Raw genomic sequence first — 19,098 nt, 5'->3', positions numbered from 1 at the left:
GATTCTATAATTCTATGATTCTAAATGGAAATATCTTTTTTTTGTAACTTTCCCATTTCATTTCATAGTCAGGACAATCCCATCAGTTTATGTTCTTTGTATGCAACTAACTCTCTTGCCCTAAACAATTCAACAGTTCTAAAACATGAAGCAATGAGCTGCAGAGGGCAATGACAGTGCCATCACCTACAGATTCACTGAGATATGGCTACTTCAGGTGGGACACTGTCACCACCAAGTTGTAGCCTTTACATAGCTCAACCAAAAGCATTTCTCTTGCTTGTCTGTGTCACTGTGTTACAGAGAACTTTTAGTTGCTTAGGTATACTACATTCTATATCTCATAAGGCAGTATTATCAGTCCTAATTTTACCTTTTGTGTGTTTCTTTTCTCTTCCTACCCCTGTGTTTACTAAGTGGGTGTATCTGTTTGTTCTTTTGCTGAAATTCTGCTTTGACTATATTCTTCACCACCACCTACGCTCACCTGCTGCTACTCCTTCTTGCTGTTTAAAGCTGGGATACCACTACAGTCATTGGCTAATGTATCACCAGAAGAGCTATCATGTCATGATGACATTTTTCATAGAAAATTCAAATTCCCTACCCCATATAACGGGAAAAAAAAATTAAATAAATACCCCACTCCTTTTGAAAAAAAAACAAAATATCCCCCCCTTAATTTAATTCTTCCAGACAGATAACTCTTTCTTCTATAAGACTGTTGAAAAGTTATTTCTACTCTAGGCAGATGCACAGCATAGAAGTTGCAGCTAGCTAGAATGGAAAATGGTGTCTACATTCAATGTGGGTGTCAGGTTCAGTTCTGGAACAATCAACAAAGGAACAATCAATGATACAGGACTTTATCCTTAACAGTTATTATGAGCAGAAAAAGTAATTTTGCTTTTCTAAAGCACTAGGACCCCATTATTTATTATGTGATTCTTACTTTAATCAAAGCGTAACAGGCATCTTCAGTAGGTAAGCAATTCACATTTACCATGGATACAGTCTTTTTTTTTTGTGAGCAGTGCACATGTTAAAAATTTACTTAGCTTGCTTTGAGATGCTTGATCAATCCACATTCTAAAGGAGTTAGGACTTCAGAATACTCTCTAATATAAGAATATAAAACATAGTTCAAGACTAAGAAAATTTGTGTTCTCTTAATTATTAAACTCATAGTTTAAACTCTTCAAAGTCATATAAAACCACAACATTTTGCTTAAAAAGCAGAGCAGAATTCGATTACTGCAGATAAGAAAATTAGTACCTCTGAGAGATGCTTACATACTTTGAGAATTAATACACTCTGACGCAAATGTTAAATATCCAAATCAGGACGCAATGCATACGTATATTTATAGACGTACTCAACAGCTGAGAAAACTTGGAAAATATCATGGGTTGGCTCCTTCTGTAGTGGAAATGATGTCTGCAGCACATCAGCTACCTCACCATGAGGTACTAGGAGGTTCACTAAGAGGCTCAGAAGGAAAGGATTTTAGTGATTGCACTAAAAAGATGGCAGAGTTCTATCAGAGAGCTGAACTTCAGGGAAGGTGTCACCTCCTGTGCCTGACTGGTGTGAGGAGGAGTCACCACCAGCAAAGGAAGTCAAGCAAACTTTCTGGAGTCAGGCCAGGGACAAATCCAGAGAGGAACTGGACTATTCTTAAGATTATTCTCGTAATTTATTGAGCTTATTCTCAGGACTGTAAAAACTCAGCAGGGCGTTCCTTCCTTTCAGAGCAGCTTTCCTGTGGCACTCCTGTTCAAATTTACTGCTTGTACTATATTGGTGTCCACCAGAATGCGTATCAATGAAAGCGATAGGAAAGATCTGCAAAGAAACTTTAAATAAATGACACCCCAAAAGTCCATAAAGACGTTCCTGCAAAAAACTGCTCAGCCATACTGAAGATCAGGAATTTGACTTTGTAAGTGCTGTCACACAGAAAAGAAGCTCCTTTGTAAACCACAGAACACAGAGACACACACTTCCTAAACTTACAGTTTGCTCTCGGCGAGCGTTAGCTTGTCTTTCAGTAACTGAATTTCCGAATCTTTCTCATGGGATGTTAAATGATTCTGGAACTCTTTGTCTCTACTGGCAGCCAGCAACGTTTCAAGATTCTGAACCGTAATTCTCTCACTGGATAACTGCTTTTTCAGTAACTCTGCTTCTGATTTGATATCTTCTAATTCACCTAGAACCTAGGGCACAAATTTATACATTATTAATACATGCACAGAGCTCTCTTTCGTGAAAAGCTGCTCTAAAACCTGAAAGGACTGGAAGTTTCAAAATTTGTCTCTCTGGAATAGAAAAGCTACTGCTGCCATATTTCTGTACGGATAATGAATGATACCCCCTCTTTCTGTAAAACCCCCACAGAACTAGGTCTGTGTACTACAAAATTTGTAATTTATCTCTGAATGCAAACCCAGCGATGTAAATTAACTTAGCTTGCTCTCAGGAATAATTGACTCTTTTATTTAAAAAAAAAATCAGAGCAAAGGAAGATAATTTATTATAGCAAATTAAGTTTTCCTTTGCTGCTTACCCTTTCATAATCCATGCTTTTGGATGTCAGCTTTTGAGACAGAAGTTCTTTGTTAGACTCAAGTTTCACACAGAGTTCCCTCACAGAAGCTAGGTCCGCCAACACAGAAGACTTATCCTGATTTTCACGCTTAATATCCTCTTCCAACTTGGCCATATTTTTTGTAATGGAGGAGATCTGAGATTCATACGCTTGATGTGCAACGATATGCTAAACAAAGACAAATACAGATACCCCATCAGTGTTCAATGTAGAGTTAGCAGTTCACTATTGGATCATGGTGGTTTTTTAATACTTATTTTTCCCTTCAAAAATAACTTTCCCTATAAATTGATATTACATTCCTCTCCTCTTGTCTCCCTAAATCCCAGCTAAGAAACCATCTCTGCAGTTTTTAATTGCTGTCTTGAAGAACTATACAAGTTCTATACAAGAGTGGAATGAGGCTGGATCCAGAAGAGAATTAAAAGCTTAAGATGCCTGAAACACAACCCATTTTTTACTCATATTACAGTATTAAAGTCTCCAACTCTTTTTGGCTAATTGGAAACACGAGGCAAAATAGGGTGAATCCACAACTATTCTTGTCTAAAACTCCCTTGATGTGCATGAAGTTATTGCTTCTAAAATATAAATATTATTTTCTATGGAATCACGATTCTGTATTTGGACTACTACTACCACCAGTTTGTCTCCTTTACTCCAGCCACAAATGCTTCAAATACTTCATTCAAAGCTTCAAAGACATGAAAGAACTAAGCTTACAAAATACTCATAAAACTAGCTGATAAAAATCTTCATGAATATGCAAAATATGCAGATATTTTGAAGCCATTAAACCAAAGGTTGTTACAGAGAACATAACAGCAATGATCACCCAACAGAAGAGATCCACAAGTATTAAATTATAAGCTGTGATTCTAACTTCGGGGGAGCAGGAAAGCACATCTAACCCAAACCAGTTACCATTCCTAAAACTCAGTGTCCACACTGGAAATGTACAGATACAGGAATTATTTTCCATTAAAGTATTAAAGATAGTCTTTAGATAGGCTTTTATTAAAATACCCTTGAACGTGTCCCACTTTCCTTGACAGAGTTTCATTACACAAGTTATTACCCCTTGAATCTCTTTTTCCAGAAGTTCTACTCTCTCTCGAAGATGCCTCCGATCCGTATCTACAGAAAGGAGCTCAAGTCTTATTGAGCTGCTTTCTCCTTCAGCTTGATGAGCCTTCATTTCCCAGTCCTCAGCTTGCGTGTGGAGCATTCGGAACTTCTCTAACAATTCTTGGTTTTCTTTTTCCTAGATGAAACAGTAAATCATTCTGCAATGACCAACATAAGATCAAGCAACTTGGAAGTATTTCATGCTTACTGCCTACAATATCTTTGGTTTTTTTTCAGAAAAAAAAAGTAGATCTTTCTCCATTTTCTTACTCCCACCATGTGGCACCTAAAGTGCATCATCCCTTTTGCAAATCCAAACAGTAAATGAATAGTGATAGCATTCAATTTTGTTACATGGAAGTATTAACGTTTTGCAGCTGTTAATGAGTTTCAAGGCTCCCAGGGGAGGGGTTACTTCTCATCTCTCTGCATTCTCACAGTGCTGAGGTGTACTGATCCTAGTTCTGTCCTTCCCAAGGAATTCCAGCACAAGTCCATTTTCAGCTCTCTTACTTACGGTGCTCTTACGAATATTGGTATTACAGCAGCGCCTTAAAGACTGATAACCACTTTGGGCATATACATCTCTCTCCAGTCTGTCACAAAAGTACAAACCCACAAGCTTCTGTGCTTACAAGTTATGCAGTGGTAGAATAAGTATAGCTTCTGAATTTTGATTTGTCCCAACTTCCAGTGCCTATTCTACGGCAGTGATTAATTTTTCCTATTTAGCTCCATTCCCTTCTTCCTCTGTTCCTGTAATGCACAGCAGGACAAGCTTTTGCTAGTGTGAATCAGATGTGTCTAGTAAGGAAGGTTGCTAGGTTTGAAATTCCCTCCAAGTTGTGTGCAGAACTTGGAAGGTACACACAGAATGAGGTGGGACATCAGGAAACAGAAACTCATGATTAAGCAGGTGAAAACTGTACAGAAAATAAACCCTGGTCTCCACAGGCAATGTGCAGCTGTAACACCAGAGAAATCCCTGAACCCAGCCTTTCACAAATGGTCACTGGCTGTATAATTCTACAGCTTCTTTGTGCCTGACCTAAGTTCTAAACTACCACACTACTAACCCTTTTCTCCTCTCAACTTCAGTTTCTACTTGTAAAAACGGGTTGAATTTATATGCATTCATCTAGACATGCAAGTCAAAGTCAGATCAAAACTCACTCTTTCTTATTCAGTTACATAATCCATTTGCTCATGCATGTTGTCTTGACAGAAATTGTTTTAAACATTCTAAATTTTAATTCACACACATCACACTTCTGAATCCAAGTATGAGGATAAGATCCGTTGAACAAAAGCACTGTTTTTTCAGTACAGCAAAAATGCTGAACTCTTATCATTCATAGAGGAAACATTCCCATGTGCTATTTTTACACTTCCCTGCAGAACCACATATAGAATTTCTCCTTTTAAAAGGTGTAAAATAGTAAACCCCATCATATAAGTTTCTTGTTGCCTATGATCATGAAATTGTACCAGGTATCTTACTAGTTGCCTTGCCAAAACTCAAAAATCAAAATAAACATTTTTTTTTTGTCATTCTCTGGTGTTAGGGCCAACTGACAGAATCAATGGAATTGTCATGTGCCAAAATTTATCAGTGCTTCAGATCTAAGGCTTCATATGAACCCACTACTAGCTTGGAATACTGCAGAGGAAAGAAGGAAAAAAAATAATAGGAAGAAGTCAGACAGACAAGGACAGCAGGATCCAAACCATACATTTCTCAATGAACACGTGCTATACTCTAAAATCCATAGATTTACTGAACACAGTAACGACTGCCTACAGACTATACTTCTACCTTTGAAGCCATCAAGGTCTCAAATCTGGAAACTTCAGTTATATAATTGTGAACCCTGGTTTTCATTTCCTCTTTTTCACGTATTGCATCTTCAAGCTCAGTATTGATAACCTAAAGAGATTGCACAGAGGCAAGACAATGCATTAGAGTAAATTAATCAGCATAGATTACTGTATCACACTAAATCAAAGAAATTGCATGTGCCCTCGATTTTATTCCATTTTACTTCTAAGTGATTTAGTGAAAGTCCTTTGGAATTTGTAGGGTTCAGAAATATCCCCTATTACCTCAGACACACTTAGGTTTCCTGGCAAGAATAATCACAAAAAAAAATGGCTATCACACATCACACCCGTTCATATGATCTGCAGCTTCCCTGATGACACACCCTATTGATCTTTGGAAAATTCAACACACAGGTATTTGGCAGCTGGGATTTTTCTAGCCTCACAATTCCCTATCCCCGAGTGAAGGCAAATCTTGTGTTGCTAAAAAGTCAACTTTCTAACAAAAGAATAATTTATCAGTAACCAGCTGGTGTACAAACCCAACTTATTGTTCCTCAAACTATGTGAGGGATTAACAAGACTGAAGGCACTTCAGGGTCTCCAAGCCATGGCTCCTAGACCCAGAGAATTCCAAGGAAGGAGAGATGGAGCAACGATGACTGGGAAGAGTGCAAATAATTCTCACAAGTAACTAATGACAGAACAGAGGAAATGTCCTCAAGCTGCTCCCGGGGAGGTTTTGACTGGACGACAGGAAAAGTCTCTTCACTGAAAGGGTTGTTGGGCATCGGAACGTGCTGCCCAGGTAGGTGCTTGAGTCACCATCACCGGATGTGTTTAAAAGCCACATAGATGTGGTGCTTAGGCATATAGCTTAGGAAGTGGATTTGGTAGAGTAGGATTTATGGTTGGACTCGATCTTAGAGGTCTTTTCCAACGAAAACGATTCTATGACTGTGAAATAGACATGTGCTATATAAGCCCCTTATGCAATGGAAAGAACAAGCCTTACATGCCAGTGGTTGGTTTAATTAGCAGACCCCTGGAGAACATCTCAAGATGAAGATGCCACAAAAATAATAACAATGATTATCCAGTTAAATTCACTGAATCTCCCAACTACTTATGCCTTGTAGCTTTTAAGCCCTCTTCTATTTTCTCCCCCAACATCAATCTTTCCCAATTCATCAGTGAAAGCAAAGTTCCTGTAGAACAATGCACATGAATGGGAACTAACCTTGCCAGGACTGGAAATTAAAAACCTGCCAACAGCCCTTCACAGCCACCATTACCAGGGCCCACAGAACACAAGCATTAAAACATACGCTCAAATACATTCTGTAATGGTTTGAAACCTGCTGCCCCTGGTGCGTGGAGATCTGAAACCCTAAACCAGGTACAAACCTGAATGAAAGGGGCGTACACCTGTCCTATTCCCACTCCCCTTTTTCCTGTCTTTGGGACTTCCTTCCAAAGTCTATAAAAGGGGTGAGAAAGGCACGCCTCTTCCTCTTGCTCTCTTGCTCTTCCTCTTGCTCTCTTGCTCTTGCTCCTTTGACCTTATACCTGGGCACACGCTGCTCTGCTGCTCCCTGTGCTACACGTGGCCGTGGCCATCTTGGAGACCTGGGCCTGATCTACAGACTCTTCCCTGCCTCCATCCACGTCCAAGGATTGTGCAACCAGCTTCAATCCACCTCAATCCAGCGAGATCCAGCACCGGGGAGCCTCAGCATAGCATTTGGGTTTTGTATATTTGGAAGTTTAATCTTCCTTACCTTGTTGTTCCTACAACCCCCCCTTTTCTGTTAAACCCCTACCCTTCTTCCTTTCTGTACCCTGTTAAACCCCTTCCCTTCTTCCTTTCTGTTCCCTGTTAAATAATATATTTCATTTTGTTAATTTTCAATTTGGTGCAAGGTTTTCATTACCCCTGCCTTCCTTATTTACCTCTCTATCTGGGAAACTGAGGGATAAGGGAGGTGGAACACAATTCTGCCTTCTAACCGGGACAGAACACATTCTCATCTCAAAATGTGTCATACCTCACTCAGTACATCCAATGATTCATGGAAACTACAGGGATGAAACTAATGAGTCATAATGCACCAGAACAAATTCAGGTGTGTTCACAATCTCCTCCCCCTCCCTTTCACCTCATAACCTGGGATCTGCTTTTGTGGTTTCTTGCTCTCTTTCAACAATCCCTATTCCACAGATAACAGAATCCAGTTTTTGTCACTTAAATACCAACTAGCAAGTAATATAACTAATTAACATAATTTCATTATAATATAAAATAGGTATAGGCCATAATTATTTAGATTTCTTTTTTAATCTGGGGAAGGGTGACTAAACTAAAAGCTTATCTGTTCCCCCCTCACTGTATTGACGATGCTTAAGTATCTGAAGCAATTTCTTTTTTTTTTTTTACAGTTTCTGCCCAGTCACTTGTAATATCCCAGTGCACAAAAAAATACCAATAATTAAATCTACCAAACAGAGGATACAATGGCTTTGCTGTATCACAGTATGTAAGCAAGCAATAAATACTTTAGTACTTCAGTATTACATACTGCCATCATACCTGGTTTTCTCTGGCCATCGTAGCAAGGTCATCTTGCAATCGCCTGTTTTCTTTCAGAGCCATTTCCTTTATTCTCCCTGTTTCTGCCAGCTCTACATGGGATGTATCAAGCTGGCGGCGCAAGCTAGATATCTCACGGTCTCTGTTGCTCAGCATGTCCTTTATATGGCTATCAAGTGAAAAATATTACTTAAGTTGCCCCTTATACTATACTACATACTGCTGAAAATGACCAGATGTGGATTTTGGATATAAAAAGGCTTTTTTTTTAATTTAAAAAAAAAAGTAAATTCTTGCTCTCTGAAGGACAACAACTGAGTCTAAACAGCTACATCAGCTAAGGAAGTAAAATGTTAATCTGTGCAAATAAAATGGAACGCCTCTTTGGCCTTGAAGATGGATCTGGTAAGACATGTCTTATTACCCCAACAGCACTTGCAGATACTGTTTTGCTGTGTTTGGCAGCAGTTACAGTATGTTAGCTACTGCGTATTTTATAAACAATAAAGGAAGAGGACAGATACCTTTCACTTCAAAGACAACAATGTACCAAATGTACTGTTACACCATTCTTCAACGGTTTAAATATTGGTGCTTAAATATTTCCTTTTAAAAAGCTATAGTTTTAAAAGTCAGGCTTAAAGAGAAGCAAGAATAAAAGATCAGATGAATGCAAGCTAAAAACTACATGAATATATTTTAATCAAAAGTGTACTGGTAGCTTAAGATGGAAGAATTAGCATGCCAGTAATGAAGAATTCAGCTCTGAGTTTTACCTGGGTAAATCTAGTCATATCTGGTGGAGTACTCAGATAAAAATTTACTTCTCAACTGAGAATTAAGAAATATTACCAATTTAAGAAAACCGACAAACAATTGCTAATGGCTGTCTTAATAGCATTATAGCATCCTGCAATATAATTGCAGGGATGAATGTCTGTCTTTCTCATACTACACTCCTTTACTTGATTTCAACAGAATGCTGTTTTGCCAAAATAACTAAAATAGCCATCTGCTTTCATTTTAAAACCAGCAGAGAAAAGGAAACCCCTGAAAAAAGCATTCTATACTTAACTTACTCTGTTGAGGATTCCAGCTCAGAGAGAGTTAGACGTAAATGAGTAATTGTTTTCTCCTATGACAATAAAAGCAAAAGTTGGATTAGGTATTAATATATTGCAACATAACAGGATACTTTAAGTTGAATAACTTTATGTTGAAACCTTTATTTTAACCCTTAACCAGTAAGTATCAGCGCATCTTTGCACATTCAAATTTACATGCTTCTTTTTTCATTGAGAAACAGTTGTCTCGTAATCAAAAAAACAATGGAAGTCAGCTACAGATACTGCCACCTCAGGCTAGAGGCTTTTATCATAATAAATAGCTCCAAGTGCAAAATGCAGAAAATACTTATTTATTTGGAGTGTTTAGGGAAGACACTAACAATCATAATAAAAATGCTGTTGAGTTGACAAATGACTCTTAGGATTGGCTATGTCCAAACATAGTTCATGTGATGCCTACAGCACTGCACAGGCTTAGGCATCAAGTCAAAATAACCCCCGGGAATGTAACTGCTTTAAAAATCCCCAAGCTGACTGTAAAGTAGGACTTCTACTGCACATACCTTGTTAGCTAAGTTGTCATCTAAGCATGCAATTCTTTCTGTTTTTTCATCTACTGTTTCTTGAAGACTGTCCTTTTCTTTGTCCAAAACACTAATAGTACTTCTAAGTGCGTTGACTGCTTCATCCTGTGAAGTGCTTCTCTGGTTTAACCTATCTATAAAGAAAAGAATAAGTACTTTCTACTTTAAAAAAGGAAATAAGCATAAAACCAACTAGTGATTACCTATTTTCTCCTCTAGCTTTATAATTTCTTCTTGAGCTGAATTCAGTTCATCTTTCTTGAGGGATAATCGGTACTGTAAATCTTCAGCAGTCCTCTGGAGTTGGTCATTTAAGAGCCTGAAATAATCAGCATACAGTTGCAAGAAGTCTGGGACCTATTCCGAGGCATCAACTTGCAGCTCTTCAGCTGCCTGAAGTGCTGGAACGGATCCAGCACAACCTCGTGATAGGGTTGTGCCACGCCAGCCAGCAGCACGGGTTGGTTGTGTCCTGCTAACCAGTCCTATCCCTCCCTCCCTGGGAGAGAGAGGGCTGTTAAGGATTGCTGAGGCCAACACTGCTTGGGTGCTCTGGAACCCTGCAGCAAGTCCACCTCAACTCCACTCTGAAATGGAGCAACGGAACCTCAGTGGAACCACTGTATTAAATCTGAAATATTCCCTTCCTCTGAGTTCTGCTAGTCTTCATCCTCTAACCCTTGTTACCTCTGGCTTTTGACTCTTCGCTTTATAAAGATTTTGAAATGGAGCTCAAAATAGTGATTATTAGCTACACTACATTTTAAAAAGCAAACAAACTGACAGCTACAGTTCTGATCCTCCTTTTAAGAAAGACAGAGCCTGAAAGATATATGGAAACCATGTACCTATGTAGCTGTACTGCTTAGTAAGAAAGAGTAACCTAGGAGAAAAACTGCAAAATGAAATGCCAAGTAATTAAGTAGATTAGTTGAAAAACAGGTCAGGAAACAAAAATCGCTCTTAACTGAGATCCCACAAGAGCTAGAGAAGCTTCTCCTTTAAAAAAAGCTCACCAATCCAGAACACAGCATATTTGCAAATAAAAGATTACTCTCACTCAGTTTACAGTGAAACTTTAGAGGGGAAAGAAATAGAGTGTGTGTGTCCCCGCTACAGCAAAACTGCCATCATGCACAAAGTAGACCTAAAAGCTGAAATAACTGTAAGCCCTACTCCTTATTTCCTCCTTTTTATAATGTCAATGCTTACCACTAAAGTTATAAAGGAACCCAATGTGATATATCACTTTTATGAATGTTGTCACAATTTTACCAACAAATACGCTAACTGACTTAGTAACAGCCTCCTTTGTGCAACTGACAACATTAGATGAACTCCAAGTGCTACTTCTCAGCTTCAGTTCTTCAGTGATCCACCCTGTTACTGTACAGTGCAGCAGAGTAGCGTTCAGATTGTGGAAGAGGCAGGTGCAGGGTGTGAGCCACAGACCCTGCTTTCCCTTGTAGAATCTCCAAAAGACCTCATCTACAGCATTACCTATCCTGTAGTCGCCTCCTTCATCAAGGACTCTCATTTCCACATGACCCAACTACTGAAGTTTCAAATTTCTCACCAGATTTATTCAACATTATTTCTTTTTTTTGGAAAAGCTTGCTGTGAAAAGACACCACAGCACTCTCCTTACTCATGTTTGCTCTTCCTTAAGACAAAACCAGTACCAAGCGATCTCTGCTCTATGGTCAGAGAACAAAAAATTACATCAGCACCTGCAAAAGACCACTACGTTCTATACACTTACTGAAGTGAACAAATCTCAGCTTTAAATTGAGCAGAATCATCAGATGTCTGGGCAAGTTTACTGGACTCCAACTTTAATTCATTTTCCAAAGAATTTATTCTTTCTTTCAAGATAGAGATTGTAGTCTTTAGCTCAAACCTTTCCATCTCAAACTGAAATTAAAAAGAAAACATAACCAAACATGTTATTGTTATGCAAAGCTATCGCAAATTGGCTTTTAAACAAATTTCAGTCGAAAAACAGCTAACAAAAGTAATTGCTTGAACAGTCTATCCTACTTGGGAATGAAAGCTTATTTCCTAAAAGTGTACTTACTCCTTCAATATTTTTCTCCAGTTCTGAAATATCATGCTGCATTGTTGATTTTTCAAGGTTAGCTGCTTCTTGCTGAATCTAAGACAGAAAAAGAATTTCATGTAATAAGCTACACAGTTTTAGGTTTAACCATAGAAATTTGAGCTTAATGTTTAAGAAAACACTGCTCTGCATTCTTAGATGAATGACCAAATGCAAAGCTCTCTCTCTAGAACTACAGAACGTTACCAGAAAATACACCACTGTAGTTCAATGTAACAGCACTGGGTTTTGTTTTGGTTGTTAGATTTTTTTCAATAGGAAAAAGTCTATTTCTGTTTGCTGCAACCAAATTAGCATTTATGAGTTGTTGTAGAAAGCTTACTGAGCTACATGGCCATATGAAAGGTTGCAAGCATGTATAGCTCGCATCCTAAGCTGTCTGAAATTCATTGATGAAACAGTCCTTAATATGAAATGTAAGACAGATTACAAAGCTCACTTGTCTTTCTTCAAGTCTAGGAAGATTTTTTTTTTAAACTGTTTGTCCGTTCTCTGACTTCAGTGCCTAAGTGCAGTGAAATAACTAAATACTGTAACTCCCTAGAAATGCCCAAGGTAAGCGTTTTTGTGCACCTACTTCAAAGTGGCACACGTACAAAATGTTGTTAGTCACCTTCAGGAAGAGTGGATGGAGCTGGAAGCACGTCTCTTCCACTGCATGCACATGCTTTAAGCAAAGAGGTCAGAGTTACTGCCACTGCACTCAGGTACCACAAAACCAGAGACCCATCGTATACTAAATCTAACTATGGAAATAGTCTTTGTACATTCAATCTAGGCATATGTTGACTTTTAATCAGCCCATATGGGGCTTCATATGTAGGTTCTTCACACAAGGTGGTGCTGCACTTGCCCTCAGACACTTAGAGCATGGTTCTCTTCTGCTATACCCACTGAGGGACTGAGTTTACAAGGATAATTCAGACAATTCATTAAGTTCTCTTGAGTTTAAAATCAGTAAGTTTAGAAGTCATTGAAGAGGGGAATGGAGAGACAGCCAGACACAAACACAGCATTACTGCAGATGCCTTCCCTTTACGTCACCTCACTGTAAGCAATGAAGCCATAAAAGCTCACCTTTAATTTTTCTCTGAGGCTCTCTTTTTCTGCCATTAGTCTTTTAACATCAGCCAGTGCAATGTCTCTTTCTTCTTCCACGTGACTTGCTGAAATGAAACCATGTTTTGCTTCTCTTTTCATCCTGTTCAATTCACCCTGAGACTTTAAAAGATGCTTGCTTGTTAGGACATGAGGACTGCAATTAACACAGTGTATACACTAATAAAGTTCTAATATTGTATTACAACAGAATTGTTACTGTAGTCTTATTTTCCCCATGACAACTAAAATATATTCCCTAAATCACACAGTGGCATAACAACTTACACTGTCAACACACTCATCATCCTTTTCCTGTTCCAAGTATATCCTAACTTTAACTCAGGTTTTATCAGGTAACTACTTCCCTGGTTTCTAGCCTGTGTCCTTAACACAACTTTCTCATGCATTCTATTGATTTTTTTTCCTGTTCTTTGTAATTTCCAAATGCCAGTACAGTAAGTTACAATGGCTTCAAAGTTAATGCTAACTTTGGAATACATAATTTTATTAACAAGTAATAAAAATCAGTAATTTACTTGTAAACAATCTTTTCTTACCTGCTCATAAAGACCATTTAATCTATCTCTTTCTGCAGTCAATAACTTGACATTAGATTGAATGTCTATCATGTGTTTTTCAAATCTGTCTAACATGGACCGTAGCTCATCTCTTTCTCTGGTGATCAGTCTAAGATCTTCACTCTGCAAAGTGATTAATAGAATTTATGTTAAAATTTGCTAATATTTGGATAATTAACACAAAAGAGAAAGAATTCACAGAATTAGTAATACATGAAAAAACATACCTAATAAATTTTAATTAAAAAAAAAAAAAAAAAAGCAACTGGCTTAGGCAGTATAATTTAAACATTAAGAACTATTAAGGAGAAAAAACCAAACAGCTAACAATAAGATTCCAAGCTTTTTCTTTTCTGTTTATCATCTAGTTTTATATATCTCAAGCAAACTGACCAATAATCAATGTTACTGTAAAATGTGAATAGGGCAATAAAATGAAAGTTCAGCCGTGTTCCTCTCAGTTTATTTTTCCATGTTAAGAATGTTATTTTAAAAAACTACACTCCTTTACTGCTACTGAATTTGAAAATATTTGACAGCTCCTGAAGTGGTTCTACAGTATTTCTGTTACACTTCAGCTTGTGCTGACTGCAGGAACTTTACCTTCTCTGGAGTCTTACGGCTTGGGCTAGGCCTTCGCTTTATCATTTTCTGAAGATATTCTAATTCTCGCTTATAATAATCTCTGTCATCTTCTAAAGTCTTTACAAACGCATCCAGACGAGATGGAGATTTGTCTCCCAGGGCGATACCATATTCTAATTTCATTCTTTCCATTTCTAGGACAAGTTCTCGTTCTGCAGGAAAAGAAATAAAAACAGTCATAGAGGTACCTCATGAATTTCCACAAAGACATTTGCATTTGGGACGGACTAACTCCCAGCCACCGTTTGGGCAGCAGGTGTGCTGAAAAGGAGGTAGGAGTCCTGGCTGGCAGCAGGCTAAACAAGAGGGACTAGTGCGCTTTGGAAAGGAGAGGCCTGACAGCATATTGAGCTGTATCAGTGGAAGCACACAGACTGAGGGATGTGCCCAGTCCCCTTTACTTAGCACTCCTCAGGCCACATTTACAGTACTGTGCTTGCTTTTGTGCCCCCAGCACAAGAAAGATGTCGGTACACTTCTGTGAGTCCACAGGAGGCCCTCCAAGCTGGTCAGGGAGCAGAGCACTTCCCCTGTGGGGAATGGCTGAGGGAACTGAACCCAAGAGCAGACTGACAATACCAAGAGGGGTTTAACAGATACCATGGAGCCAGTTTCTTCAAAGAGGTGCATGGCAGGTAAACAAGACACAATGGTGATCAATCACTACAGGCAATTACAAACAATACAAGGTGGAAAAAAATTGACTCAGAGGATAAACAAACATTGGAATGGGTTGCTTAGAGATTTGAAATCTCCATCCCTGGAAGATTTCAAGATCCAGCTGGCTAAAGCTCTCAAGAAACAGTCTGAATTCACTCATAAAGAGAATAAAACCAGTTTGGGGCAAAAGAAATTAGTTTGTATGAAACTGCCATTGGTTTAGTATCAGGATGTCCTGTGGGATCACAGTAAAAAGCTCCACTTTCAGTTCTCACATACAGAATGAAAACATATTTCTGTGACCAAAGTTTTCACTTCAGTTCTGACTGAAGACCTACAGTCTTCTTTTAATTTATATATATTAAGTCTTCTAGTATTATTAACTGTATCTTAACTAGGTACGGTTTTCTATTTCAAAAATTATACGGAGATAATTTACAGAAATCTACACTTAATGATTTACCTTTTATTTCTAAGTTCTCTGTTTTTTCTGCCAGCCTTTGTTTCTCCTGTTCAAGCTGGTTCAACAACAGTTCAAGATTCTCTTTATCATCTGCTTTTCCAAAGAGTTCTTCACTCAGCCTCTCATTCTCCCTACGACATGAGCACAACTCCTGAAGTAACAAGTATTATTAGAAAAATTAGAAGTGCCAACCGAGACATTTTGAAAAAAAAATTATCATTAAATTTTGATTATTCGACACTGTTTGTTTCTTTTAACCTGGATGTTTTATGCTTTAACAGTTGTTAAAGGCCATTGTTGTTTTTATGTTACTTTTTATTACATCCAAATAAGCATTACTTTTGACACAGCTTGCAATCAGTAACCACCAAGCAGGACTACCCTTGTTTAATTCCAGCAACCAACCAGAAGGATAGTGTGATACAAACATGGAAAAAAATCAATAACTAAAACAAGAAATGATTTTTAATGGCATTTAGTAGCACTGTTGGTGTTAAAGTACATCACAATACTGTCTCGGCCAACTCAACCCTGCAGCTAACCAAATGCTATTTGGCACGTCTTTCCTATAACCTGGTTCCCCAAAAACAGATTTTTTTTTTTTTTTTTATTTCCAAATTCACTACAAATACTAAAAGAAAACACTGTACTTAACTAATATACAACTTGCTCTATGCTGGAAAGAGTTTGGTCATCAAGGAGTTGGTATTACTGACATTTTTAATCTGGGCTACTATGCTTCGTTTCCAAGTGAGCCAAATATTGCATAATAATTCACATGCTGATTAGAGACACAAAGCAGTTTTTAGATGAGGACATCCTTTAGGATGTCATAACTTTTTTGGTGGTAAAAATGATTACACCATGGAAACTACAACTTTGGATAGTAAAATTAAGGAGATGTACCATAAGGACATAGTCAACCATGCTGTCTACAGGGGCTTCTTTCAGTTTGTTGTTGCAACAATATGATGTAGTTTCTTTAGCTCTTTAATTTATTAATAAGTAATTTATTACAAGGGAGTTTTGGAGTACTATAAAAGTTCTCTTGTCTATTGTTTATTTTTATAATAAATGAAAGAATCATGTGAATGACTATGATAAAAATGCTACAAACAAGAACTGGAAGTATTTTTACTTACTGATTTAAGCCTTATTATTGTTTCTTCAAGATCCTTTATTTCACCATGTTTTCTTTCAATTTCTTTCTGTGGACCAAAAGTAACATATATGTTAAAAGTTACATCTTCAAAATGATAATTCCTTTGTTACAAAAATATTACTTCTTACAAAAATAGTCTGTTTTCTTAAAGTATCATTAGTTCCTTGTAATCTGCCAACTTTAAGTAGTAAAGCTCCTATGAACTGAAAGAACAGATTTGTGATATACACAGCCATAATCTTTTGTGTGATATACACAGCCATAATCTTTTGTGTGATATACACAGCCATAATCTTTTGGAGTATAACAATTAAATAAATCATTGCATGACTGACTCCTCATAGGAAAAAAAAATGCCAAACACAGGCAATACTGTTGCAAATATCTGTTACCTATCAAGAGTTTTAAGTACCTCAGAATTTTACTTCATTAAGCTAACAGAAGAGAGAGGGCAGACTGCCACTAAACTAATCTCACCTAATAAAGAGATTAATCATCTTTTAGTGAGAAATTCTATATAATAATAAGTAAACTCAAAAAATACATCTTTGAATCTTCCTTTACAGGGTGACAGGTCATTTGTTGCAACTGAAAGATATAAAACCACCTAAGAGCTGAGCAGATCCTTCACACTGTAACACATTGATTACCTTTGCTTCTCCTATTTCCTTATCTGCAGTCTCAAGCACAATCTCCTTGTGTCTTTCCAACTGCTGTGCCAAGTGGTCTATTTCATTCAGTTCTTGACACAGTTCTTCATTTTTGTTGCTTAAATCCATTACCTCACTAGTCACATTTTGTTTCGTGTCCACGAGGTCTTGAATGCGATTTTCAAGTTCTTTGTTTTTTTGCTGAAGATACTCAATCTGAAATATATTTTTCATTAAAACAATAACATCTATTGTTAAACTAGGAAGCAAAAGTTCCTCCCAATCTTCTGAAATATAGTATCTCTACATCTTAATGTTATCAAGATGAAAAAAATACCGTTTTCCAAAAGGTGCAAGGTGAAGATATTCATTACTACACTGCTCTTTATCTAGTCTCCAAAGACTGATGTTTATTCTAAAAATAATGCATTGAAAAGCAGAGATCAGTACAGAAACCTGTCTTGGGCATCAGTCTGGTAGACCCACTGTACTCTGAGTTTCCCTAAATTTCACAAGATACAAGGACATGTTCTTTGTAGTATATTTGCTAGGCTTAGTTTCACTGTTATTCCTTCACAAAAGCAAAGCTTTACAGATGCCCCCAACATCTCAGCACCTTAAACTCAACATCTTCAGAAATCCTGCTCTACAGACACTGTTTTACCCAGTATACCTTCCCTGAGAGTCAAGGGAAGAAAGTCAGGGGTGTAAAGTAGGAACTAAAAAAAAATAAAATAAATATGTATACAGTAAATTACATTACCCAGGGAAATGGAAAACTGGAGTATTTTGAAAGATTCAAGATAACAGAGGTGCTTCACCTCCACCTTCACACAACCTTCTTGAAAACTCCAGAACGAAGTGTTACTGTAGACACAGAATAAACCTATGAGAGAATAAGCCCTCTCATAGTCATGAATACTACCACATAGAGATATCCATCCATTTATTGTCAGAGGATTAAAGCAGGATATTGGCACTGAGCCATAGCAGATAGTCTTGATGGCCCAAAACCAGCTTTACGAAGCTCTGGGCTCACTCTCAGATTGTGTTCAGCATGAGTTATTAATTCTGGACCACTGGACACAGCTTCACTGCCTCCAAGTCGCAGCTCACTCTATTTTCGCTGCGCTGAACCTAAGCTAGTACACTCTGCAACATGGCTCTCATGCAACTCTATATCATGCACAATAAGAGCACAAAATGTCTAACTCAGGCAGAAAAACAGAAAATTGATGATATAAATCCAGAGATGGGTTTTACTTTATCTGGACTCTAGCCTGTCCTGTATTACTTTAAAATACCCATTCTGAGACCAAAATTGAACACATGCTAATCTACAGAGTAAACACAAACACCTTTAATCCTAAATTTATCCTTTCCTTCCAAGTCTCTGTTGGAATAAAGGTGGGGACCATTTCAATTCAGTAAAGAAGATTCCCCACTATCTGATGAGATTATCTGCAGGACTATACTCCTTATCATAACTACACACACTATTGTTAGTTCCTAAAACACAAACGATACATATGAAATTTTTTTTTTTTAAAAAAGAAAATAAAAATCAGTGTTTTCAAACTCTGAGAATGCAGCATATCATACAGATTTTCTGAATACTCTCAGATTAACATTACTATGTACAGATATGAGTTCATAGAATTCTTTACCAAAACCATTCTAACAGACTTTTAAACAAGAAATGAAATTTCCTTAGACAAGAAAAACACAGTGTGATGGTTTAAACCACGTTTTGTCGTTCAGGGGCAGGTTCAGTAAAGGTGATGGAAAACTGAACAAAATTAGCAGCAAACGAACAGTTTATTACAGAGGGTTGTAAATGGGGGAAGGCGGATACCCCAAAGGGACCCCAAAATTATACAGAAAAACTCGTGACTGTAATGGACAACTCTTAGTTTGT

The 19,098-nt window shown here is 37.6% G+C and overlaps 1 protein-coding gene across 1 annotated transcript; it reads right to left on the bottom strand.

The window, feature by feature from the left end:
• Positions 1–2,013: 2,013 nt before the first annotated feature.
• LOC103776224 (centrosomal protein of 135 kDa-like) lies at positions 2,014–17,439 on the bottom strand (the record flags this gene model as incomplete). Its single annotated transcript, XM_008943724.1, has 16 exons — positions 2,014–2,220; positions 2,571–2,780; positions 3,691–3,876; positions 5,557–5,667; positions 8,152–8,320; positions 9,231–9,286; positions 9,782–9,936; positions 10,006–10,121; positions 11,565–11,716; positions 11,880–11,957; positions 12,999–13,142; positions 13,580–13,723; positions 14,204–14,397; positions 15,369–15,519; positions 16,511–16,576; positions 17,181–17,439. Coding segments are annotated over 16 exons (2,398 nt in total), but the record flags the coding sequence as incomplete, so codon positions are not given.
• Between the last annotated feature and the right edge of the window lie 1,659 nt (positions 17,440–19,098).

This window comes from Merops nubicus, unplaced genomic scaffold, assembly GCF_000691845.1.
Source record: "Merops nubicus isolate BGI_N331 unplaced genomic scaffold, ASM69184v1 scaffold437, whole genome shotgun sequence".
NCBI classification, from domain to species: domain Eukaryota; kingdom Metazoa; phylum Chordata; class Aves; order Coraciiformes; family Meropidae; genus Merops; species Merops nubicus.
The sequence above is the reverse complement of the archived record's forward strand: the minus strand, read 5'-3'. Positions and strand labels throughout refer to the sequence as shown.